General features: G+C 71.3%; 1 protein-coding gene across 2 annotated transcripts; it reads right to left on the minus strand.

Annotated features, from left to right (window-relative positions):
- Nucleotides 1–1,386: 1,386 nt before the first annotated feature.
- TYK2 (tyrosine kinase 2) lies at nt 1,387–24,120 on the minus strand. Of its 2 annotated transcripts, XM_075917788.2 has the most exons (25): nt 24,027–24,119; nt 22,797–22,973; nt 20,668–20,867; nt 20,125–20,248; nt 18,802–18,946; nt 17,818–17,981; nt 17,293–17,653; nt 16,570–16,764; nt 15,275–15,432; nt 15,088–15,208; nt 14,144–14,336; nt 13,586–13,692; nt 13,218–13,394; nt 12,130–12,217; nt 11,843–11,970; nt 11,008–11,143; nt 10,467–10,618; nt 10,183–10,333; nt 9,759–9,856; nt 9,345–9,537; nt 7,597–7,715; nt 5,654–5,826; nt 5,136–5,253; nt 4,936–5,046; nt 1,387–3,212 (listed from the first exon to the last, which is right to left on the minus strand). In XM_075917788.2, exons 1-25 carry the CDS (start codon nt 24,101–24,103, stop codon nt 3,078–3,080), a joined length of 3,801 nt encoding a protein of 1,266 aa, XP_075773903.2. In that variant the 5' UTR covers nt 24,104–24,119; the 3' UTR covers nt 1,387–3,077. The 2 variants fall into 2 exon arrangements, 1 of the variants encoding a protein (XP_075773903.2); XR_012900086.2 differs by lacking the exons at nt 1,387–3,212; nt 4,936–5,046 and having other exon boundaries at nt 5,654–5,788; nt 24,027–24,120.
- Between the last annotated feature and the right edge of the window lie 1,605 nt (nt 24,121–25,725).

Consider the following 25,725-nt stretch of genomic DNA (forward strand, 5'->3'; position numbering starts at 1 on the left):
AACACAAAAGCACTTTTTGCAGAAAAGCGTCTGTGCCAATCTAGACGCGGTTTTGCGCAAAAAAGCCCCAATCACCATTTTCGCCATCGAGGCTTTTTTGCGCAAAACAAATCTGAGCTGCCTACACCGGCCCTTTGGCGCAAAAGAGACTTTTGCCCGAACGGGAGCAGCACAGTATTTCCGCAAAAAGCACCGATTCTTACAGCAGGAAGTCAGGGCTTTTGCAGAAATTCAAGCGGCCAGTGTAGACAGCTGGCAAGTTTTTCCGGAAAAGCAGCTGATTTTCCAGAAAAACTGGCCAGTCTAGACACAGCCAGTGAGTCTAACTCGGGAGATGCTGCACTTGAGACAGCTGCCTAGATCAATTAGCAGGACGTTGAGTCTGAAAGAACCAATCGAGGGGGAACGAAGCCATTTACCTGTCAGTTTCTGAACTGACGGTCTCAGAGGGGGAGCCCTGGCAGGTGGGCTCCACAAAACCAACAGCCCTGTGGCACCTTGCAGACGAACAGTTATTTGGGTCAAAGCCCCCTCAGATGCACGGACCCGCCCAAGTGCTTTTTACCCACGGACGCTTATACCCAAATTCAGCAGCTGGTCTGTCCGATGCCCCAGGACTCCTCGTTGGTTTTGAATTTACTGCGTGACTCTATAGCCGTGGTCACCAGCCAGGAGATCGCGAGCTACCGGTACATCTCAGGGGCTCTAAGAGTAGCTCTTGAGCCCTCTCCGAACTGTGCACCGGCACAGGACATTTACGTTAGATTTCCTCATGTAATGTAGGTGGGGCTTCAAGGAAGGGGCGGGGCTTCAAGGAAGGGGCGGGGCAGTAGATCTTCGCCTGTTCTGAGACTTAAAGTGATCTTGGGTGTAAAAAGGTTGGAGACCCCTGCTCTACAGGACCCGACTCCAAAACTTGCTTTACAAATATTTCACGTGTGTGTTGCTGAAGATTAGAAAATCATCTCTCTAACAACTCTTGTTCCAGCCCCTCCCAGCCCGGCTGCCAGCAGGCAGGGGACACCACTTTAACAGTAGGGCCCCACAACTCCAAGCCCAGCTTTGGGGTTTATGAATTTCTTCCACACCTGGATGGGTGTGTGGGTTAAGCAGCCTTACAAGAGAAGCTCCTGAGCCCAGGGAAGGAATGAACTGTGAGGAGCAGGGAGTCCCCTTAGCCATACGCTGGCACCCGGCCCTTCTCGCAGGGCTGCCTAACGGTGCTGCTGGCCCACACCCCGTGCTGTGCGAGCTGCAATGCAGTGAACAGCAGCCTTTGACTTGTCAGTCATGTCTCACACGAGCACCAGTCCCTTGCTTTTGTGCATGGACAGCACCTAGCACAGACGGACCCAGGCCTGCAGACGTGCCAAGCCCACAGAGCAGCAATTTTCAGGAGTAATTTATTTGAAGAAAAGTTCAGGGCTGACATCAGCTCCCGGTTACAGCACCACTGGGAGATGGGCAGAGAGCAGAGACGTTCACGTTCGATACAGGCCTCCCTCCCGCTGGCCTCGGCGCGGTACACACCGCCACGCTGGCCGCAAACGAGGAAGCTGCCGCTTCTTCCGCTCACAGCTCCAGTGCGGCAGCAAGGGGCGAGGCAAGGCACTGCTGGCCTGGCACCCACGGCCCCAGGCAGCACGATTCCTACTCCAGGCCCACGGCTCACGGCAGAGGTTCAAGGACGTTTACACAGACAGCAATAAATAAGGGGCAGGGAAATCAACCAGGGCGGTTTCACAGTGACCGTCGCCGCCTCCTTCCTTCACACGCATTGCAGGGCTCCGCGAGCCAGACCAGCGCGCTCAGACCAGCGTCCGCACTAGTCCAGGCAGGGGATGAGCCTGTGGAGGGGGTGGAAACACAGTGGCAAGACAGGAGGTATGTTACAAACACAGAGGTACGATTTCCTCGCCCAAGAGGAGAGGCCAAGAGCTCACGGCTGCTGGCAGCGGGAGCCCTCACGGGCCGTTAAAACCGCAGCAGAGGGGGAGCGGGAAGTGCAGCGGCAGAGCACAGGGGAGGGCTGCCCCGGAGCAGGGCAGGGGGCCGCAGAGCGGGGGGGGGGGGGGGGAGGCTGTCCTTTGGTGAGCAGCTAAAGGCAGGTCTTGGCTCGGACTGGGGTTTGGTTTAAGGCCAGCAGACCCCTCCCGCCTCCCCCGCCATGGGCTAGTTCAGTGCTTGCCCCCAGGAGAGGGAGGCAGAACAAGGCTCTGGGTGGCACGTGGCCCCAGCCACACAGGCACGAGGGGTGAGTGGACTGGCCGGGCTGCCTGCCCAGGGTGGGGTCCAGCAGACAGATGATCCCAGCAGCCCTTCAGGAGGCAGGGGCCAGCACAGCAGGGCGAGAGGCTGCGCTGGCAGAAGGCAGGCCCCAGCGGGCAGGCCCAGGCCCTTTCGGGGGGGAGGAGAAGAGATGGGAGCAGAGGGGGCACAGGCACTGCACGGGGGCTGCTGCTGTCCCGGGGCAGAGCCCCTCTGCCCACGTGCCCCGGGGGCCCCGGTGGAAGCAGGCACTGTGGCGCTTGATGGCACAAACCAGGCGGGAGCCCGAGCAGCTGGGCAGCGCTTTCCCTGGTTCAGAGGCAGGGGCTGGGCTCCAGGAGCTTGTGGGGAGGTCTCTGAGCTCTCCTGGGGCAGCTCTCTGGACCGGGCCCCCTCCTCCTGCCCCCAGCCAGGGCAGCACGTGGCCCAGGTCTCCCTGCAGTGGCCCAGGGTGCGGCCGTTAGGCTCCACAGCTCTGCCCGCGTCGCCCCCGCCAAGCGGAGCCAGGTCTGCCATCCACGTGTTCTGTGCAGAGGCGTGTGCGTGTGGGCACCGCCAGTCCGAACACGCTGCCGGCTGCAGGCGCCCAACAGCGGGGAGGCCGCCCAAGCGCCCCGCTCACAGAGAACACGGGCAGGAAGGCAGCATGCGGCTCCCGCACAGCGGCGCGGCCTCGAAACGCCCGTGGCCAAAGCAGCAGGTCCAACGGCAGCAGTGGCAGCAGGAGCGTGGCCAGCTCTCCCCGTGGGACGGCTCCACGTGGCCAAGTCCCAGGCCTCTCCCGTGGCAGGCGGGCCCCGGCCCCGTGCTCAGCACACGCTGAAGACCGAGGGGGCCTGCGCCTTGTACTTCTCGTGGAAGGTCTTCAGGAGCGGGACGAGGTTCTGGAACGCCGGGCGGAAGGAGGCCTCCGATTCCCAGCAGTTCTTCATTAGGCGGTAGATCTGAGGGAGCAGAGCACGACTGAACGCCGGCCGGGAGCCAGACAGCCGCTCCCCGCCCAGCCCTTCCCTCCAGCCGGCCGGGCACCCAACCGCCCCCCTTCCCCCGAGCCGGCCGGGCACCAAACCGCCCCCCTTCCCCTGAGCCGGCCGGGAGCCAGACAGCCGCTCCCCGCCCCGCCCTTCCCTCCAGCCGGCCGGGCACCGAACCACCCCCCTTCTCCTGAGCCGGCCGGGAGCCAGACAGCCGCTCCCCGCCCCGCCCTTCCCCCCGCCGGCCGGGCACCCAACCGCCCCCCTTCCCCCCGCCGGCCGGGAGCCAGACAGCCGCTCCCCGCCCCGCCCTTCCCTCCAGCCGGCCGGGCACCCAACCGCCCCCCTTCCCCCGAGCCGGCCGGGCACCAAACCGCCCCCCTTCCCCTGAGCCGGCCGGGAGCCAGACAGCCGCTCCCCGCCCCGCCCTTCCCCCCGCCGGCCGGGCACCCAACCGCCCCCCTTCCCCCCGCCGGCCGGGAGCCAGACAGCCGCTCCCCGCCCCGCCCTTCCCTCCAGCCGGCCGGGCACCCAACCGCCCCCCTTCCCCCCGCCAGCCGGGCACCCAACCGCCCCCCTTCCCCCCGCCGGCCGGGCACCCAACCGCCCCCCTTCCCCTGAGCCGGCCGGGCACCAAACCGCCCCCCTTCCCCTGAGCCGGCCGGGAGCCAGACAGCTGCTCCCCGCCCCGCCCTTCCCTCCAGCCGGCCGGGCACCGAACCGCCCCCCTTCCCCTGAGCCGGCCGGGAGCCAGACAGCCGCTCCCCGCCCCGCCCTTCCCCCCGCCGGCCGGGAGCCAGACAGCCGCTCCCCGCCCCGCCCTTCCCCCTGCCGGCCGGGCACCGAACCGCCCCCCTTCCCCCCGCCGGCCGGGAGCCAGACAGCCGCTCCCCGCCCCGCCCTTCCCTCCAGCCGGCCGGGCACCCAACCGCCCCCCTTCCCCCGAGCCGGCCGGGCACCCAACCGCCCCCCTTCCCCCGAGCCGGCCGGGCACAGAACCGCCCCCCTTCCCCCCGCCGGCCGGACACCCGGGCACTCAACCGCCCCCCCTTCCCCCAAGCCGGCCGGACACCCAACCGCCCCCCTTCCCCCAAGCCGGCCGGACACCCAACCGCCCCCCTTCCCCCAAGCCGGCCGGACACCCAACCGCCCCCCCTTCCCCCCAGCCGGCCGGGCACCCAACCGCCCCCCCTTCCCCCCAGCCGGCCGGACACCCAACCGCCCCCCCTTCCCCCAAGCCAGCCGGGCACCCAACCGCCCCCCTTCCCCCCAGCCGGCCGGGCACCCAACCGCCCCCCTTCCCCCAAGCCGGCCAGGAGCCAGGACTGGGCCATTGGCTGTCGTGCACCTTCCCCCTCCTGGAGGCCGATGAAGCCTGGCCCGAGGGAGGGGGAGCAGCCCTGCTCTGTGCAACTGGCTGACCCCAGGCATGACCCGCCGAGGGGACTCCAGGGGGCTTGCACTGCCCTCAGCGGGGCCCGGCTGCCCCCGTGCTCGTGGCAGCGTGGAGGGCAAGGCAGCCTGCTGCCTCCGGGCCCAGTGAGAGCGCAGGTAAGTGCCCCCCCGGCCACTGGCTCGCCCCGGCCCTGGCCCGTATCCCCTGCAGCGTCAGGGCTTGCGCACTTCCTGTCCCAGCCCGCCCCAGGTGGAAGCAGCACTTCCCGGCACGGCACGGCTCCGTGCCCAGCCTCACCTCGCACGGACAGTCCTTCGGGCTCGGGAGCCGCCTGCCCCTGTCCAGCAGCTCGATCAGCCGCAGCACCGTCATCTGGCCCTGAGTCGCTCCGATCAGCTCCAGGAACTTCTAGGTGGGCGGGAGAACACAGCTGGTTGGTGGGGAGGGTCCAGCGTGGCCCCGCGGGCAGGCCGGCCCGCCAGCCCCTCCCCACTCACCACGGGAGGGCTCTGGCTGGGGTCGCAGCGGGTCAGCAGCTCGTAGAGCGTGACGCCGAAGGACCAGACGTCGGAGGCGTAGTAGAACTTGCATTCCTTCAGGCACTCCGCGGCGTACCTGCGGGGAGACGCTGCCGTCACCGCCTGGGCACGAGGGGCCCCGGGCCAGGCCCTGCCCGCGAGGCGGCGGATCCCCGGCCGCAGGCCGAAGGAGGCTGGGGCACAGAGCCTTGCTCTGGCTCCGGCTCCCCCGCCACCGGCCGAGCCCTGAGCCGCTGACCAGGAGGGGCCGATTCATCACCCCCAGCTGGACCCCACCGTGCACACCGCCTCCAGGCGGGCCCCAGCGTCTCCAGCCAGCTCCCCCGGGGCGGGGGCACGTCCCTGCGTCTGGCTCAGAGACCCGGGGCCCAGCCTGCGGAGCTGCACCGAGGCCCTAGCAGGCCAACCTCTCCCTGGAGGGAGGAGGCCGGCGGGTCAGCGAGCTGCCCGGGGGTGGGGGGGGGGGGAGCACTCGCCAGAACACGGGGCTGTCTCCGTCCTCGCACACGCGGTAATAGTCGTGCCCTTCGGGGATGGCCTTGGCCAAGCCAAAGTCACCGATTTTCACCACGTTCTCGTTCTCCAGCAGCACGTTCCTGGCGGCCAGGTCCCTGTGGATGTAGTGCAGGGAGTGCAGGTAAGCCATGCCCTGCGGAGAGCAAACGCCGTTAGCCCGGCTGCAGCCAGGGACAGGGGCCTACCCGCCCCCGCTCTAGCCACTGGACCCCACTGCCCTCCCAGAGCCAGGGGCCTACCCGCCCCCGCTCTAGCCACTGGACCCCACTGCCCTCCCAGAGCCAGGGGCCCACCCGCCCCAGGGGCCCACCCGCCCCCGCTCTAGCCACTGGACCCCACTGCCCTCCCAGAGCCAGGGGCCCACCCGCCCCTGCTCTAGCCACTGGACCCCACTGCCCTCCCAGAGCCAGGGGCCTACCCGCCCCCGCTCTAACCACTGGACCCCACTGCCCTCCCAGAGCCAGGGGCCCACCCGCCCCTGCTCTAGCCACTGGACCCCACTGCCCTCCCAGAGCCAGGGGCCTACCCGCCCCCACTCTAACCACTGGACCCCACTGCCCTCCCAGAGCCAGGGGCCCTACCCGCCCCAGCCACTGGACCCCACTGCCCTCCCAGAGCCAGGGGCCCTACCCGCCCCCGCTCTAGCCACTGGACCCCACTGCCCTCCCAGAGCCAGGGGCCCACCCGCCCCCGCTCTAGCCACTGGACCCCACTGCCCTCCCAGAGCCAGGGGCCCTACCCGCCCCAGCCACTGGACCCCACTGCCCTCCCAGAGCCAGGGGCCCTACCCGCCCCCGCTCTAGCCACTGGACCCCACTGCCCTCCCAGAGCCAGGGGCCTACCCGCCCCCGCTCTAACCACTGGACCCCACTGCCCTCCCAGAGCCAGGGGCCCTACCCGCCCCCCCCCCCCCCACTGGAGCCCACTGCCCTCCCAGAGCCAGGGGCCTACCCGCCCCCGCTCTAGCCACTGGACCCCACTGCCCTCCCAGAGCCAGGGGCCTACCCGCCCCCGCTCTAACCACCGGACCCCACTGCCCTCCCAGAGCCAGGGGCCTACCCGCCCCCGCTCTAGCCACTGGACCCCACTGCCCTCCCAGAGCCAGGGGTCCTACCCGCCCCAGCCACCGGACCCCACTGCCCTCCCAGAGCCAGGGGCCTACCCGCCCCTGCTCTAGCCACTGGACCCCACTGCCCTCCCAGAGCCAGGGGCCCTACCCGCCCCAGCCACTGGACCCCACTGCCCTCCCAGAGCCAGGGGCCTACCCGCCCCCGCTCTAACCACCAGACCCCACTGCCCTCCCAGAGCCAGGGGCCTACCCGCCCCCGCTCTAGCCACTGGACCCCACTGCCCTCCCAGAGCCAGGGGCCCTACCCGCCCCCGCTCTAACCACCGGACCCCACTGCCCTCCCAGAGCCAGGGGCCTACCCGCCCCCGCTCTAACCACCGGACCCCACTGCCCTCCCAGAGCCAGGGGCCTACCCGCCCCCGCTCTAACCACCGGACCCCACTGCCCTCCCAGAGCCAGGGGCCTACCCGCCCCCGCTCTAACCACCGGACCCCACTGCCCTCCCAGAGCCAGGGGCCTACCCGCCCCCGCTCTAACCACCGGACCCCACTGCCCTCCCAGAGCCAGGGGCCCTACCCCCCCCCCCACTGGAGCCCACTGCCCTCCCAGAGCCAGGGGCCCTACCCGCCCCCACTCTAACCACCGGACCCCACTGCCCTCCCAGAGCCAGGGGCCTACCTGCCCCCGCTCTAACCACCGGACCCCACTGCCCTCCCAGAGCCAGGGGCCCTACCCCCCTCCCACTGGAGTCCACTGCCCTCCCAGAGCCAGGGGCCCTACCCCCCCCCACTGGAGCCCACGCCCTCCCTGGGAGAGCTGCCGGGCCGGGCTGACCTCGCAGATCTGCTGGGCGAAGAGCAGGATGTGGGCCAGGCTGACGCTGTGCTTGGGGAGATAATCCCGCAGGCTGCCCAGGGGCACGTACTCCATGATCAGCTGCACAATCTTCTCCCCTGGCGGAGGAGCTGCCGTGAGCCCCGGGCCCGGCCCGAGGGGGAACGCACCCCGGGGGCGAGGGGGGGCCGGTCACGCCCCATAACAGCCACACCCCCCCGGGGGCGAGGGGGGGCCGGTCACGCCCCATAACAGCCACACCCCCCGGGGGCGAGGGGGGGCCGGTCACGCCCCATAACAGCCACACCCCCCCGGGGACGAGGGGAGGTCGGTCACGCCCCATAACAGCCACACCCCCCCGGGGCGAGGGGGGCCGGTCACGCCCCATAACAGCCACACACACCCCCGGGGACGAGGGGAGGTCGGTCACGCCCCATAACAGCCACACACCCCCGGGGACGAGGGGAGGTCGGTCACGCCCCATAACAGCCACACACCCCCGGGGACGAGGGGGGGCCGGTCACGCCCCATAACAGCCACACACACCCCCCGGGGCGAGGGGGGGCCGGTCACGCCCCATAACAGCCACACACACCCCCCGGGGCGAGGGGGGCCGGTCACGCCCCATAACAGCCACACCCCCCCGGGGACGAGGGGAGGTCGGTCACGCCCCATAACAGCCACACACACCCCCGGGGACGAGGGGGGGGCCAGTCACGCCCCATAACAGCCACACACCCCCGGGGACGAGGGGAGGTCGGTCACGCCCCATAACAGCCACACACACCCCCCGGGGCGAGGGGGGGCCGGTCACGCCCCATAACAGCCACACACCCCCCTGGGGACGAGGGGAGGTCGGTCACGCCCCATAACAGCCACACACACCCCCGGGGACAAGGGGGGGGCCAGTCACGCCCCATAACAGCCACACACACCCCCCGGGGCGAGGGGGGCCGGTCACGCCCCATAACAGCCACACACACCCCCGGGGACGAGGGGGGGCCGGTCACGCCCCATAACAGCCACACACCCCCCGGGGCGAGGGGGGCCGGTCACGCCCCATAACAGCCACACACCCCCCGGAGCGAGGGGGGCCGGTCACGCCCCATAACAGCCACACACACCCCCGGGGACGAGGGGGGGGCCAGTCACGCCCCATAACAGCCACACACACCCCCGGGGACGAGGGGGGGCCAGTCACGCCCCATAACAGCCACACACACCCCCCGGGGCGAGGGGGGCCGGTCACGCCCCATAACAGCCACACACACCCCCGGGGGCGAGGGGGGGCCGGTCACGCCCCATAACAGCCACACACACCCCCGGGGGCGAGGGGGGGCCAGTCACGCCCCATAACAGCCACACACACCCCCGGGGACGAGGGGGGGCCAGTCACGCCCCATAACAGCCACACACACCCCCGGGGACGAGGGGGGGGCCGGTCACGCCCCATAACAGCCACACCCCCCCCGGGGCGAGGGGGGGGCCGGTCACGCCCCATAACAGCCACACACACCCCCCGGGGCGAGGGGGGCCGGTCACGCCCCATAACAGCCACACACACCCCCGGGGCGAGGGGGGGCCGGTCACGCCCCATAACAGCCACACACACCCCCGGGGCGAGGGGGGCCGGTCACGCCCCATAACAGCCACACCCCCCGGGGCGAGGGGGGCCGGTCACGCCCGAAGGAGCCGCCCACGGGGCCCAGAGCCGGGGCTGTGTGGCCCTCGCCCGGGGGCTGCGGTACCTTGCTCGCTGCAGCAGCCCTTGTACTTGACGATGTTCTCGTGGTAGAGCGTCTTGAGGATCTCGATCTCCCGCCTCCAGCTGGTGAGCAGCTGCTGGCTGCAGCCGGACTTGAGCGACTTGACGGCCACCATCTCGCCGGTGCCGTCGTTGGTGGGGTCGTAGCAGCAGAGACTCACTTTGCCGAAGTGGCCCTAGGGAGGGGGGCGGTGAGCCCTCCACGGAGCAGCCCCCGCGCGCCCACCGGCCTGTGCAAAGCCCCGCTGGGGGGAACAGCAACTGCCAGGGAATCCCAGCAGCGGGCCCAGGGGCGCCTCGCCCAGCTCCCCAGCAGCCGGGCAAGAGACCTTGCCGTCTGCCCCAGCCCGGGACCGGCCCCCGGAAGCCCCCATGCCGGCCTGCACTCGCCAGTTACCTCCCCCAGCTCTCGGACCTTCTTCAGGTAGCGCTTCTGGAAGACCGTGGGGTCCGAGACAGGGAAGTCGGGGCTCACCGCGGTGACGTCCACGAGGTCTGGAAGGCAAGGGGAGAAGAGCCCCTTGGCTGCGGAGACTGGCAGGAGCAGCAAAGGGAGCCCCCTCAGGGCAGAGACCCCCCCGCGTGCACGGGCCAAGCCAGGCTCCAAGGGGCCGCTGTGTCTGGCCTGGGCTGCCCCTTCTGGTGAGCGTGGAGCCGCGCCGGGAAGATTCGAACCTGGGCCCTCTGGAGCGCAGGGTGGGAGCCGCTCCCGGCCGGGGCTGCAGAGCCCCTGCTCTTCGCTCTGGCTGTCAGCGCCCGGGCCGCTCTGTGGGGGCAGCCCCCAGCCCCTGCCAGCGGGCGGGGCACAGGAAGGCGCTTACTGTGCGGCTGCAGCTGGGTGAGGTCCCGCAGGACGGTCCGGAACGAGGGCCGCTCGCTGGGCGCGTACTTCAGGCACTGGCTGATGAGGGCGGCCAGCTCCTTGCAGGACGGCTCCGGCAGGCGGTGCTTCTTCTCATAGAAGCGCTCTTTCTGCAGGAAAAGAGGCCCGGCTGAGCCCCAGATCCCCCGCCCTACCAGGGCCGGGCTCCTCGGCGCGCCGGCCTCCCCCCAGCGGGCCCCGGAGAGCCACCCCTCGGGGAGCAGAGCGCGGGCCCGGCCTTACCTCGGAGGGGGTGCGTTCCTTCAGCGGCACGTCCGCATCGAAGCAGATCTCCAGCAGCGTGGTGCCGAAGCCCCACTTGTCGGCCGCGGTGCTGAGGCTGCTGGCGTCCTGGACGCACTCGGGGGCGATCCACGGGATCCGGTCCACGCGCTCTTTGGGGGAGAGGAGAGGCGGGCTGGGGGGACGCCGGGCCAGGGGGGGACGCCGGGGGGGACGCCGGGCCGGGGGGGACGCCGGGGGGGACGCCGGGCCGGGGGGGACGCCGGGCCGGGGGGGGACGCCGGCCCCTCGGCCCAGCGTGCTACCAGGGATCGCAGGGGGCTCAGGAGGTGGTGCTCTCCCGGAGCCAGGCCTGACCCCGTGGCACTAGGGGCCTACGGCGCAGGGTGGGGGTCAGCAGCCCGGGGCACAGGCGTGGTGCTCGCGGGTGCTGGAGCCGCAGGCCTGGACGATCGCATGCTGCCAGCGAAGACCCACGCCCCGGGCAGGCCCGGCCTTTCCTTAGCTGGCGGGCTCCGGGCCAGAGCGTCGGGGGAGGTACCTTCTCGGGAGAGCACCGTGAAGCTGACCCCGGGGTCGCTGAGTTTCACGAAGGGCAGCGCCCCGTCCTCCAGCCCCCGCCTGGCCAGCAGGATGTTCTTGGCGCACACGTTGCCGTGCACCAGGGCTTTGTCCTCCTAGAAGGCGGAAGCGAGAGGGGCTGTGACGCGCGTCGGGGACCCTCCGGCCCTGCTCCATGCGGACGTGGGGGTCGGGCCGGCAGCCTCGGGCCCCTTGGGGGAGGGGTCCTCGGGCCCCTGACCCCTCAGTACCCGATTTAGACCCTTCTCCATGTTTTCCCAGCCAAGACTGTCCCCCTCTCCCAGCCACTGGTGAGTCCCCCCAGGCAGCCCCCCTTTGTCCACACCCCTTCCCCCGGCCAGTGAAAGTGGCTAGGCCACGGCCCGCCTGCCGCCCCCAGGGATCCCCCGCTGGGCCGTGCTACAGACCAGTAGGGGTCACCCACAGCAAGCAGGGAGCCCGTGGCAGCCGGACGCCTGGGCCCTCGGCACAGCTCCAGCCCGCAGGCGCTTGCTCCCTCCCCTCCCCGAGGAAAGACGTGGGGCAGACCGGAGCCGTGGCCCCAGCGCGCCGGAGCCGTGGCCACACTCCTGGGGGGTTCCTCGCGGTGCTCCCCAGCCTGCAGTGGGGCTCCGGGTGGGGAACGCGTGACGAGGGTTCGGACCTGGCGAGGGGCCGGCGTCCTGCTGCGGGAGCCAGTCCCCGGCCCAGCGGGCAGGCACTGGGGTTCCCTGGGGCGGCCGCAGAAAGGAGCCAGGCCGACAGGCCCCGGCTCTCCGGAGCAGCCTGGAGGGGCCCGTCGCCGTCCTGCTCACCAGGTAGCTCAAGGCGCTGGCCAGCTGCTTGGCCACCGTGATCTTCCAGCTGACGCTCACCCGGCCCCGCTCCTTGCGCAGCAGGACGTCCAGGGGGCCGTGCTCGACGAATTCCTCCACCATGATATCTGGGGGCAGACGGGCCGCTGCTTACCAGCCTAGCTCTGGGCACCGGACCGAGGGCCAGGCTGCTCGAGGGGGGCCAGGCTGCTCGAGGGGAGCCAGGCTGCTCGAGGGGGGCCAGGCTGCTCGAGGGGGGCCAGGCTGCTCGAGGGGGCCGTACTCACTCTCGGAGCCCCGCACGCAGACGCCGTGCATGAAGGCCAGGTGGATGTGGGAGACCTGGCTCATGAGGCTGGCTGTCTCGAAGAATGCCTGCAGGGAGAAGCGGGGAAGTGACGGAGTGCGGCCCCCGACACCCAGCTAGCCAAAGCAGGGAGGGGTCCCCCCCAAGGCGCCTGTCTCCCCGCTTTCACCCAGGATCCCATGGCGCAGGGGCTGGGCACCATCCGCAGGCGCCGGCCGGGCGGCGTGCGTGCGCCGGGCCCGTTCACTCCCCGGAGCAGAGGGGCGGGCGCCGGCCATGCGGCGTGCGTGCGCCGGGCCCGTTCACTCCCCGGAGCGGAGGGGCGGGCGCCGGCCGGGCGGCGTGCGTGCGCTGGGCCCGTTCCCCCCCCGGAGCGGAGGGGCGGGCGCCGGCCGGGCGGCGTGCGTGCGCTGGGCCCGTTCACTCCCCGGAGCAGAGGGGCGGGCGCCGGCCGGGCGGCGTGCGTGTGCCGGGCCCGTTCACTCCCCGGAGCAGAGGGGCGGGCGCCGGCCGGGCGGCGTGCGTGTGCCGGGCCCGTTCACTCCCCGGAGCGGAGGGGCGGGCGCCGGCCGGGCGGCGTGCGCGTGCTGGGCCCGTTCACTCCCCGGAGCGGAGGGGGGGCGGGGCGCCGGCCGGGCGGCGTGCGCCGGGCCCGTTCACTCCCCGGAGCGGAGGGGCAGGCGCCGGCCGGGCGGCGTGCGTGCGCTGGGCCCGTTCACTCCCCGGAGCGGAGGGGCGGGCGCCGGCCGGGCGGCGTGCGCCGGGCCCGTTCACTCCCCGGAGCGGAGGGGCAGGCGCCGGCCGGGCGGCGTGCGTGCGCGGGGCCCGTTCACTCCCCGGAGCGGAGGGGCAGGCGCCGGCCGTGCGGCGTGCGTGCGCTGGGCCCGTTCACTCCCCGGAGCGGAGGGGCAGGCGCCGGCCATGCGGCGTGCGCTGGGCCCGTTCACTCCCCGGAGCGGAGGGGCAGGCGCCGGCCGGGCGGCGTGCGTGCGCTGGGCCCGTTCGCTCCCCGGAGCTGAGGCGGAGGCGCCCAGAGGCAGCTGGGGCCCGTGCGAGAGTGCAGCTCACCAGGGCGATGTCCCTGTGGCTGGGGTCCAGCACCTTGAGGACCACGTGCATCTCGCGGCTGTTGTTGTTCTGCTCGGTGGAGAAGTACTCGGCCTCGTCGTCCGCGCCGGCGCCCCCGCACACGTGCAGGACGCCCTCGTAGATGTTGGTCCGGGTGCCCTGGCCCAGGTGAGCTCTCTGCAGGGACACAGCGGGAAGGGGCCTGTTGGACACAGCGGGAAGGAGCCCAGCTTCCCCGCTCCGGCCATGTCCCTCAGCTGGAGGTGCTGCCTGACCCCTCCGCCCCCGACGGGGTCCCTGTGCCAGGCCCAGTCACTGCCCCCGGACACCCGCTGGAGCCTCCCGCGAGCCCTGTCAGGGCGGCCGACCTGGGTGATCTCGTTTTTGCGGATCTGGTGGAAGCTGAGCTGGGCCAGGTTCAGGAGCTGCCGGGGGCCGTCCTTGACCCTGCGGGCGACGAGCAGGTCGGAGATCTCTGCGGGAGAGACGGTCAGAGACCCCTGTGACGCGCGTCGGGGACCCCCGGCCCTGCACCCCGGCCAGCGGAACGGGGGGTTTATGGCCTCCCAGAGACACGGCCCAGCCCGGGCTCCATGTGGACGTGGGGGTCGGGTCGGCAGCCTCGGGCCCCTTGGGGTGGGTCCACGGGCCCCTGACCCCCCGGTGCTCAACTTAGTCTGTTCTCTTCATGTTGGCCCAGCCCAGCCTACCCCCTCCCGGCCACGGGTCTCTCACGCCCCCCAGGCAGCCCCCCCCTTTGTTCAAGCCCCTTCCCCTGGCCAGGTAAGAAGTGGCTAGGCCATGGCCTATGGGCTGCCCCCAGGGACCAGCCGAGCAGACACCGGCCAATAGGGGTCACCCCCAGCCCAGCAGAGCCCACAGCCTGGGAACACTCGGCTGCCGCTGGCCGCGCCGCTGGGCCCTACCTCCCGGCTTCGGCGGGCAGCACCGCCTGACGGCAAAGCTCTCGTCGCCCGACCGGAGCGTGCAGCCTTTCAGCGCCTCCATCAGCTCCTGCACCGAGGAGAACTCCCGCTCCCAGCCCTCCAGCACGAAGGAGCCACCCCTGTTCTGGATCCGGAACTGACGGTACTTGGGGGCGGCCAGCGTCCCCGGGCCCTGGGGAGGGGGGGGGACACGTTCGGATTCCCCCGGCGGTCGTCAGCGCGGCCCCCCAGAGCCCGCGGTGGGGTCCCTGCCTCTTGACCAGGCTGCCGCCATGCAAGGCCAGCCCTGGGAGCATGCCCGAGCCAGGGGAGGGAGCCGGCACTTCCTGCAGTACCCCGCCAGCTCAGGAGAGCCCCCCCCCCCGCAAGCGAGATGCCAGGGCAGCCCGTAAATTCCTGCCCGGTACCAGCTGCAGCCTCCCTGCTGGCATCTCAGCCCACGTCCCTGGGGACAGTGGGGAGGGCGGGGCCCGGGGGCGTGTCCGCAGGGAGGGCGGGGCCCGGGGGCGTGTCCGCAGGGAGGGCGGGGCCCGGGGGGCGTGTCCGCAGGGAGGGCGGGGCCCGGGGGGGCGTGTCCGCAGGGAGGGCGGGGCAGCCAGTGCAACACGTGGGACGCGAGGGAACCGGGTGCTAACAGGCTCTCTGCAGGGCCTGGGCAGCGCCGCCAGAGGAGCGGATCCCACCGGGCGGGGGTCCCTCACCCCAGAGCAGCGCTCTCCGGGCCCCTTTGCCCTTGCTGGGCTCTGGGCCTGTTACTCGCCCTTCTCCCCCCCAGAGGTGGCTGCAGCAGGCAGAGCCAGCGGACGGGGCGGGGCTGCACAGCTCAGACAGAGCAGCCAGCCCCCCTGAACACGGGGCAGCCGAACCTCGCCAGAGCCCGGCCTGCTGCGCGCCAAACCAATCCCACGGCTCGGCCCGCTCACCTGGCCCGGGCCCCGCTTCATCACGCACAGGATGAGCCGGTCGAAGTCCAGGACGCTCCAGCGCAGCACGTACAGCCCGTCCTGCTCCTCCCGCCTCAGCTTGGCGAAGACGAACTCCTCCCTGGGGGGCGGGCGGGCGTCAGACTGGGCCAGGGCCCGGAGCCCCCCGCCCCCAGGCGCCACTTACTGCATGGGCCCGTGGATGCCGTTCAGGGCGCTCATCACCAGGCGCGGGGGGGCCACCTCGTGGCACAGGTAGTGGCTGGCGTCGGCCGTGAGCCGGAAGTAGCCGTCCAGCAGCGACACCAGGGACAGGGCCATAGCGCGGGACGGGAGGACCAGCTCCTGGGGGAAGAGCCGCGAGCGTCACTGCCGGGGGGGACAGGCTGCCTGGGCCGCGCCCCTTCGCCCGCCGCGGGCCGGCCCATCGCTCGTGCCCAGCCCCTCCCAGCACCATGGGGCTGGGGGAGCAGAACCCGCCCCCGCACACCCCCTCTGGGAGCCACGGGTCTCAGGCATCAGGGATTAAACCTACGGCCCCGGTTACACACACAGGACTGGCCTGGATCCCGCATTTCCCTGCTGTCACCACTAGCCCCCACTGCCCCCAGAGTCAGGGACAGAATGCAGCAGTCCTGGCTCCCCAGTCCCACCCCCCAGCACCCGAGGGCCGTGCCCCCCCAGTCCCACCCCCCCAGCACCCGAGGGCCGTGCCCCTCCAGTCCCACTCCCCTGCACCCAAGGGCGGTGCCCCCCTCAGGGCCCCCCGTCCCACCCCCCAGCACCCGAGGGCCGTGCCCCCCCAGTCCCACCCCCCAGCACCCGAGGGCCGTGCCCCCCCAGTCCCACCCCCCAGCACCCGAGGGCAGTGCCCCTCCAGACCCACCCCCCAGCACCCGAGGGCCGTGCCCCTCCAGTCCCACCCCCCCAGCACCCGAGGGCCGTGCCCCCCCAGTCCCACCCCCCCAGCACCCGAGGGCAGTGCCCCTGCCCAGTCCCACTCCCCTGCACCCAAGGGTAGCACCCCCCCAGGTCCCCACCCCCCAGCGCCCGAGGGCCGTGCCCCTCCCCAGTCCCAGTCCCACTCCCCTGCACCCAAGGGCGGTGCCCCCCTCAGGGCCCCCAGTCCCACCCCCCAGCACCCGAGGGCCATGCCCCTCCAGTCCCACCCCACAGCATCCGAGGGCCGTGCCCCTCCCCAGTCCCACCCCCCTGCACCCAAGGGCGGTGCCCCCCTCAGGGCCCCCAGTCCCACCCCACAGCACCCAAGGGTAGCACCCCCCGGGTCCCCACCCCCCAGCGCCCGAGGTCAGCACCCCCCCGGGTCCCCCCCCCCAGCGCCCCCACCCCCCCGGGTCCCCCCCCCCAGCGCCCGAGGTCAGCACCCCCCCCGGTCCCCCCCCCACCCCCCAGCGCCCGAGGTCAGCACCCCCCCGGGTCCCCCCCCACCCCCCAGCGCCCGAGGGCCACGCCGTCCCTCACCAGGCACTGGTTGTCTTGGCGGTGGATGCTGACTGTGCAGCCCTCAACGACAGTGTGCGTGATCTCCTGGAAGTCGCAGAAGGGCACCCAGCCGGGCTCGCTCCTCCCCGTGGGCTGGCCCGGCCCCCTGGCCTCCAGCTCTCGGCCCCTCGGCTTCCTCCCAAAGTACCCCCGGGGCGCATGGCTCTCCGCACTCTGTGGCAGCAAAGCAAAGGGGGTCACGGCTCCGGCAGCGCCCGGGCCCCCTGCTGTGGGGTAGGCAGAGCCAGGGCCTCGCCCGGCCTCCCCCAGCCAGCGGCTCATCGGCCCGGCCCTGCTCCCCACGGGGCCCAGTGGGCCCTGGTGCTCGGACGCCGCACGGCCCGGAGAGGGGCATTTCTAGCTCCTGCGGGAGCCATTCCCAGGGCACTGCCTGGACGCTGGGCCCATGCCGCCTGCCCACCCCTCTGGTTCACTGGGTCCCGTGCCCCGGGCACGTCCCAGGAGCAATTCCTCCCTGGCTCTGGCACGTCTCAGCTCTCGCGGGTCAGCACCGGCAGGGACACTGAGGCACGGAGCAGGACAAGGGGTCCCCTGGCAGTCAGCAGCAGAGCCAGGAAGAGAGCCCGGCTCTCAGGAGCCCAGGCCCTGTGCTCTGCCCACTAGGCCACAGTGCCTGTGGGGATCCTAGTGCCTGAGGGGGAGCAGCCCGTGCCAGCCGCGTGGTGCCCGGTGCCAACCCACCTGGGCGGGGACAGCCCGCCACTGGATCCCCTCCATGCCGGTGACCAGGACTTGGTGGGTGGCGGGCCTGTCCCGAGGGGGCGGGTGCCCCCCGTTGAGGTAGAGCGGCGCCTTCTCGCCCTCCGAGGCCGCCTGCAGGGCCAGCGCCGGGAAGAGCTCGCTCCCGAAGCGGGGCGCCAGGCTCTCCAGGGTGGCCAGGTACTTGTACATGACGTCCTGCTCCGTCAGCTTCCCCGCGCTGACCGTGTGCCGCTGGAAGCGCTGCACGAACTTGCGGAAGACGTTGCGCATGCGCAGCCGGGTCAGGGAGCTGTTCTGCTGCATCTGGCGGCAGAAGGAGCGCGGGATGCAGCCCTTGAAGCTGCGAGGGAGACAGGGGAGGATCAGCCCCGGGCCGGCGGGAACGTGCTGCCGCGTGGGGGCCTGGCTGAGCAGGGCCCAGGCCTCGCGCTGGAGGAGAAGCAGGGGGCAGGCTCTCCGCGGAGCTGGCCCAGGGTGGGCTCTGCCCCAGCCCCCTGCGCCCACCTGGTTTTCTTGGCCACTTCCTCCAGAGACACGCCGCGCCTGATGGCCAGGTGGGAGAGGTGCAGGACGGCCATGCCCAGGCTCTCGTTCTTGAAGCGGTGGATCTCCGGCTCACTCTGCAGGTCTCGCAGAGACGCCACGTCGTTGATGAACTCGTATTTCCCCTGCCGAGAGACCAAGGCAACACCCGGATCGGGCCGCTTCCTGGGCCGCTCCAGGAGACCCGCTACCAGCCCCTACAATTCCCCAGATGGCCCGGGCAGCCTGCGGGGCGGGGCGTCCCTCTCTCCCAGCAGACGGGAGGCCGGGCAGAGGGGCAGGACCCACCAGGAGCTGGCCCGGGCGGCCTGCGGGGCGGGGCGTCCCTCTCTCCCAGCAGACGGGAGGCCGGGCAGAGGGGCAGGACCCGCCAGGAGCTGGCCCGGGCTGCCTTCGGGGCGGGGCGTCCCTCTCTCCCAGCAGACGGGAGGCCGGGCAGAGGGGCAGGACCCACCAGGAGCTGGCCCGGGCTGCCTTCGGGGCAGGGCGTCCCACGCTCCCAGCAGACGGGAGGCCGGGCAGAGGGGCAGGACCCCCCAGGAGCTGGCCCGGGCTGCCTTCGGGGCGGGGCGTCCCTCTCTCCCAGCAGACGGGAGGCCGGGCAGAGGGGCAGGACCCCCCAGGAGCTGGCCCGGGCTGCCTTCGGGGCGGGGCGTCCCTCTCTCCCAGCAGACGGGGGGCCGGGCAGAGGGGCAGGACCCGCCAGGAGCTCGTTCGGCAGCGCAGGCACCAGGGTGTAAAGCTCCCTCGAGCCGACAGCGGGGAGCGAGGCCCCAGCACGTCAGCCACCCGGGGAGCGGGGCCGAGTCCCCACCGCGGCGGGCGTCAGATCCTTGGTGTCCAGATTCTCCTCCCGCCCCAGCACAGGGGCAGCCGGGCGAGCGCGGCGAGAGCCGTGCGCAACCCACCGGCCTGCACGCAGCCCCGGGGCGCCCCAGCGCGCACCTGCTCAAAGAGGTACTCGAAGGAGGCCTTGTCCAGAAGGGCCCCGCCCTGCAGCTTGTCCTCGGGGGCGTCGCTCTGCCGGGCCGCGTGGCGGGACACGCCCGGCTCCTTCTGGCTCAGCCCGTGCCAGTTGCGGAAGTAGTACCTGCGGGAGGGGCACAGGCAGCCTGGGGAAGGCGCAGACCCAGCTACAAGGCCCCAGGCAGCCCCTCCACGGTGCGCGAGCGGATGGCAGGAGCCACTGGGGGCTCAGCTGTGGGGCCACGCAGCCAGCCTCTCCCAAGCCCACTTTACAAGGGAGGCCACCGCCACCGGGAAACCGAGGCACAGAGAGGGGACACGGTCTCAGCAGGCTCGCCCAGCAGATCAGTGGCAGGGCTGGGAACAGAACCTGGCAGCTGCCCGGCCGCAGGGGGAGGGAGCACGGGCCCTGCTAGAGTCCCTGCTCGCCCTGGGCCGCCCCTGCACCAGCTCCGGTGCCCCCGCCTGGCTGCCTGATCCAGGGGCCTGCCTGTGCCCCTCCCCGACACAGGGGCAGCCAGTGGGGGGAAGCGGCTGTCGATGCGACCGCCCGATAAGCCGAGGCTGGGCGAGCAGCCCCCCTCCCCCTCATTAGCCATTTGCAAGGCGACCGGGCGCAGCAGCCTCTGCCAGGCAGATGCGCCTGCTTCGACGACCCGGCGCCTCTTGGCACCGGCCCTGCTGCTCCTCCGGGCCTCAGCCTCCCCGCCTACAGCGCGGCAAGACTCCAGTCTCCCGGAGAAACGCGGCAGGTTAGCCAGCTCCCCGGTAACATCGGCCTGCTCGCCCAGGGCAGCACCCAGAGCCTGCGGCCCGGCTTCCCACGCACCCTGTGGCACTGCCAGCTCCAGGCAGACGGCCTCTCCCTGGCGCAGGGATTTCCAGCCCCCGCCGTTCCAAGGAGGGCCACGGGACCCGCCAACATCCCACACCAGAGACCCGGCTCTGCGCTTCCCTTTCGCCTAGACCGACGCCCTGCCGGCCCCGCCGCGGCGCCTGGCCCGCGGCCCAGGAGGAAAAGCTGCGAGGCCAGCAGCCAGAAGCAAGGCTGGAAAGAGCCACCCCCGGCTCTGCGGAGCTGGACACCTGGCACCGTCCTCCGCCCGGGCACATTCTGCTCAGGAGCGAGCGGATTTCGGGGAGCAGCGGGGCCATGGGGCGGGAGGGAGACCCCCAAGCGAGGCCCAGCCAGACCCTGGCTGCTCGTCTATCTGACCTGGGCCCACGTCCCCCAGGCTCAGCTGCCCCCACGGCCTCCCTTCCCAGGACGATCCCAGGCGCTGCCCCGCGGCGCCGTCTCACCTCATGCGGAAGAGCAGGGTCAGGCCGGCGTCTTTGCCGATTTCAAACACGTGGTTGGGGGGGAAGCCGAGGCCGCTGTGCATGTCGCAGAGCGCGAAGAGGCTGGAGCAGAGTGGCGTGATCCCTGCGGAGACAAGAGCCTTCCAGGGGCAGCCCTGTGCTCCGAGCCCCCAGACATCGCGGCAGCTCGTGGGCTGGCCCAACCCGCCGCCCTCTAGCAAGGCCTCGGGCTGTTACACAGCACTTCCGCCACGGACCCACGGGGCTAGCCAGCGGACGGGGAAACTGAGGCTCAGGGAGGCACCGTGCCTTGCCCAAGGTCGCCCAGCAGCGGAGCCAGGACTAGCACCCTGGTCTCCTGAGCCCAGGGCTCGCTCCACTAGGCCACGCTGCCTCCTCCACAGACAGCCCCCCGGCTGCCCAGGCTCCGGACCGCACCCCACGTGGCCGAGGGAGGCCGGAGGAACCAGGGACAATCCCCAGGGAGCTCCAGCCCGCAGGGCTGCAGAGGGAGCCGTCCTCTGACTCCAAAGCGAGGCTCACCGATTTTCCGGGCGATGTCCATGCAGATGTGCTCGGCGCTCAGCGCGCCCTGCGTGTAGGTCTGGCACGGCTCCGCCTCGCCGCTCCAGTGCAGGTGCACCCTCAGGGCCCCGCCCGGCGGGCCGCAGCAGCTCTCCACGTCCGCCTCGCTGGCCTTCACCGCGCACTGGCACAGAGGCATCGCGCCGGCGCCCGCCTGGCTGGGAGGAGGGGGACACGTCAAAGAACCCGGGGCCCAGCCAGCTGGGAGGGGGGCCTCCGGGGGCCCCAGAACGAGGAGCAGGCTGGCTCCCCACAGCCCAGGCACCTCCCTAGAGACGTGCTCCGGCCTCACCCCCACCCCCAGTCTGCAGCAGCGGGGCCGGCTGCGCCCTCCAGGGCCGCGGGGAGCCAGGGCAGCGATGGCCCCCCCCTGCCGATGGGGAGCTCCGGGCCAGGCTCCAGCAGCCGCGCAGCTCGGGCCTGACCCCGGCGATCGCCCAGCGGCTCCACGGCAGCAGCACTTTGCCCGGGGACGCAGCACGTGACCCGGAACGGACCAAAGGCATATCCGGGGGGCGGGGGGAGCGGGGGGGGGGGAGGAGAGCGTAGCTAAGTAGCATCAGTCAGGGACAGAAATGGGAACGGAACCCGGGGTCCCGGCTCCCAGCCCCCCCATTCCAACCCACCAGCCCCCCCTCCTCCCGGGGGAGAACCCGGGGTCCCGGCTCCCAGCCCCCCCCATTCCAACCCACCAGCCCCCCCTCCTCCCGGGGGAGAACCCGGGGTCCCGGCTCCCAGCCCCCCCCGTTCCAACCCACCAGCCCCCCCTCTCCTGGGGGAGAACCTGGGGTCCCGGCTCCCAGCCCCAGCCCCCCCCCCCCAGTTCCAGCCCACCACCCCTCTCCTCCCAGGGAGGAACCCGGGGTCCCAGCTCTCCTAGCTCTCCCCTCGCACTGGTTTAGCCCAGGGCGCTGTTCTGCCCTCAGTCCCGGGGGGCTCCCTCCAGCGGGGGCTGGCTTGGAGACAGGGCCGGCCTTGGCCCCACTGCCCAGCAAACCAGCAGCGAGACAGATCTCTGCACACGGCTGTTGGCTCCCTTGCAGCGGGCGGGCAGCCCTCCACTGCCCTGCAGCCTGCCCCGAGCGAGCTCCGGCCTCCCGTGCAGCTGCCCAGAGGGAAAGCCAAGGGCTGAGCACAGAGCCCCCGACGGCCCCTGCAAGGCGACGTCCGGGGCCCAGAGAGCTCGGGGCGGGGGAGGAAGGCGCCTCTGTGTCCCTCCAGCAGACGGCGCCCGAGCAGCACGGAGCCGGGGCGACCATGGGCGAGCCCTGGGCTCACTCCGCGACCCACCCAGCCGGGAGCTGAGAAACCGGTCCGGTCCCAGGGCCAGAGCGGACGGGCCAACGCTGCCCAGGGATTCCCCGGCTGCCCTGGCCACAGGGGACCTAGAGAGGGAAGACGATTCCTCTGGGCTCCTCCTGCTGCTCAAAGGATAACCCTCTCTCAGCCCTGCTCGCGCGTGACAGGATCCCGGCCCCGGCCAGCCCCCGCCCGCAGCGCCAGTGGAATCCGAAACAACCAGCGCGCCCTGCTTCCTCATTTCTGTACCGTGGGCAGACTGGGCCCCTGCCCCCAACTGGCCTCAGGAGGCTCCGGGCCTCTCTGGAGCGGGACACACGGCTCCCGGTGGTTCCAGCCCCTAGACCTAGGACAGGAACGGGGCTACACGAAGCGCACGTCCTCCGCTCTTCGCCCCGCACAGCCAGGATCTCAGGCTGCACACAGGCCTTGCCACGGGCACAGCGGCTCCGCAAGGGTCCCGGGCCTGCCTCCTGTGCCGGCAGCCATAGGCTCCAGGTGCACGGGGAGAGGGCCAGGATGCCAGCTGCAGGGCAGAGACCCACAGCCACATGGGAGGCACTTCCCTTCCTGGCCTGGGCTTGTCTACACACGCAAACTGCTCTGGTGCAGGCTGAAGTGGTGTTTGAACCAGCGTAGTGACGCCAGCGCCAGCGTGGGCTTCACTTACACTGATTCCGCACGGCCCTGCCGCCTGCACCGTTCACCGGTGAGACCCACTGGGGCGGGCTGGCCTCCGCTTGCCGAGCCTCGACTCTGGCTTCCACCTCGCACCCCAAGAGACTCACCTCTGCAGGGCCCCCCTCCCCGAGGGCCAAGGCTTCTCTCGGCGTAAACAGGCACAGCCGCTGCACTGACCCCTCGGCGATTCCACTACAAACACGGTACCAATGCACCCAGCCTCCAGCGCACACAGCCGCCCGCCCCAAATAATCCCACGGCTACACGGCGAAGCCAGAGTCAGCCTGGAACAAGGGCAAAGAGCTAACCCTGGTGCGCGCGCAGCCTCGGGAACAACTTCCCCGCCGGCCCGGCCTCGCCACCACGCGCAAATGGAGACATCAGACCTGGACTGTGGCTCCAGCTCGAGTCAGAGCCGACCGGGGAAGTCCCACAGCCCAGGCTCGGAACCAGTCAGGTCCATTCGCTCTGCCTGTCAGGTGAGTTCAGCCCTCCCCGCGCGTGTCAGCTCCCGGGGCAAGACCCCTCTAGTCACGCCTAGCGGATTCGCCGCTCCCACTCTGCCTTGCTCTGGAAACAAGAGACGCCGCCCAACAGAGACATGCACAAGGGCGCCAGGGCACGGCCCTGCTCTGAACGGCTGCTTGGCGGCTCTGCTCTGCTAAGGAAATAATGAAAATAGAGCCGAGGAGCCAAGTCCCCCAGGACAAGTCAGAGGCAGACACACGCCAGCCGGGGCACAGAGAGGGCCGGGGGGCCCGCACCAGGCAGAGATCCGCAACCCAGAGAAGTCCATGGGAGAGGGGGCAGCAGAGGCCAAGGGGCAGCCCCTGGGGAGATCAGCTGTAGGGCAGTAGCAAGATCTCACTTCCTGCGTCCCCTCACTAGCACAGGGAGGGGGGCTGGCCTCTTCCTCCCCCAACACCCGGCTTCTACCAGCCAGCCTGGCCCCTCCTCGGGCCAGACACCCCCCCCCCCCGCTCTGCGGCCTCCTGACCCCCCCCCCGGCCGGGAAGGAGACGGGCTGGGGGATTTCACAGCTCCCCAGAGCCTCCAGCACCCACGTCCACCCCCAGCCTGTGCCCCCCCGGCTCCTGGAGCCCCCACCCCCGCCCCCCCAGGCAGCCTCCTCCAAGGCCCCTCCCCCAGCATTCACCCCAGCCCCTCCCCCCAGGACTCACCCTCCCCCCAGCCCCGCGCCCCTCCCCCCAGGACTCACCCCCCCCCCCCCCCCAGGACTCACCCCCCCCCAGCCCCGCGCCCCTCCCCCCAGGACTCACCCCCCCCCCCCCCCCCCCCCCCGCCCGCGCCCCTCCCCCCACGACTCCCCCCCTTACCAAGGCTCCGAGGCTCCCCGGCCCCACCGTCCCAGCCAGCGCAGCTCGGCCGAGACGCCGCTTCCCATTGGACCCATGAGCCACCCGCTCCCATTGGCCGCTCGCAGGGCCTCTGCGCTCTGATTGGTGGGTCCGCCTCGCGCCCGGATAGGCCCAGCGCGGGGCGCCCCGCCCATCTCCAGGGCGATGCTCATTGGCGGGCCCCCGCTAGACTAACTGCAGAATGGGGCGCCCCCTGCGGCCCGCACCCGGCCGTGCAGGAGCCAGGACGGGCCCCGCGGAACTCCCCGCCACAGGACCGGCCAAGGCGTGGGGAGGCGGGATTCAGACGGCACTGGGCCGGGCGGAGAGGGAGGCAGAAACGAGGGGACCAGTCCCTCCCCTAGTCGCCCCCCACCCTGAGCGAGTGCTGGGGCTCCCCTGCCTGTCAACTGATGACACTAAACGCAGCATCCTGACCCCACCGCGCTGCAGAGGGGACTGGCGGTGGCCACACCTGTTACACTAGGACAGAACACGGGACAATGGTTGTTACTTTCACCCCTGCCTCAGTTTACCAGAAGCCAGGACTGGGCCACGGGGGAAGAACCACGTGACGGTTCTCTGCTCTGTTCGCGCCCCGTGGGGCATCGGTCCCTGGCTACTGGCAGCAGCCAGAAGGCCGGGCGAGATGGGCCTTTGCTCTGACCTAGCCTAGCCACTGGCGTGTAATTCAATACAGGGTGACACAGGGCCACTTCACCGACAGGCGGGAGCAAGCAGCAAATACACCCCTTCCTGTCTCCTCCCCACCACCACTCCCACAGAGCGCGGGCTCAGCAGGAGCCCTGGCCATCGTAGGAGTGCCTTTTGGTTATCGGCACCCGGACAAAAAGCCCTATTGCGTGGGCAGAGGGGCGGAGGCTGCGGCCGAGGCTCAGGCTTCCGTTGCCCACCCTTCTCCGGCTTCACCCCGGGCCCATCTTCCGCTGAGTCTCTTCTTCAGGAGGCACCCCTACCCGCGGCTCTGGGTTCATACCGCTCCCCTGGGGGTGGGGGCTCCTTAGCCTACAGTGACCGACAGGAACGCTGAGTGCACTGCAAAGGCTCAGGTGTATGTTCAGACAGTAACACCACGGGCCCCTCGTGCCCCAGGCTGGGTTAGAGGAGGGGCTGGCCGGCTCCACGCTAGCGCAAAGGAGCAACAGCAAGACCCTGGGTCTCAGCATGTCCCGGGGGGGGGGTCCTGCCAACTCACTGACTCTGCCCCCGTCTCCCGCAGTCCCACTGCTCTCGGCCATGGTGCTGGACCAGGAATCATTTCCAAGGTGCCCAAGGCTTTGGCAGCAGCCTCCGGCCCACAGCTGCCTTTAGTGGTGTCTGGAGCCAGACCTGGGGGCGGGAAGAGCGCCTGAGGAGCAGACACGGGCTGGGCAGAAAGGGGAGGCCCGTGGGAGGAGGGCAGAGCAGCGGTGGGAACCGAAGGGCAGGCTGTGAAGTTGCTTAGGACTCTGCAGCGGGCAGCTCACTAGATAACAAGGTAGCCTGGTGCAGAGACAGGCCAGCTCACTGCGGGAGGACAACACAGAACAGAGGCCTTGGCCCCAGCTGCCTGGAAGAGCAGGCTGCTGGCTTCGAATGGGCCCAGGACTGCTATGCGAGGGCCAGGACGGCTGCTCGCTGCTGGGCGGATGGCAGTGCCACTGCGCAGGACACGGCA

This window comes from Pelodiscus sinensis, chromosome 31 (assembly GCF_052426305.1).
Source record: "Pelodiscus sinensis isolate ZL-2025 chromosome 31, ASM5242630v1, whole genome shotgun sequence".
In the NCBI taxonomy this organism is placed as follows: Eukaryota; Metazoa; Chordata; order Testudines; family Trionychidae; genus Pelodiscus; species Pelodiscus sinensis.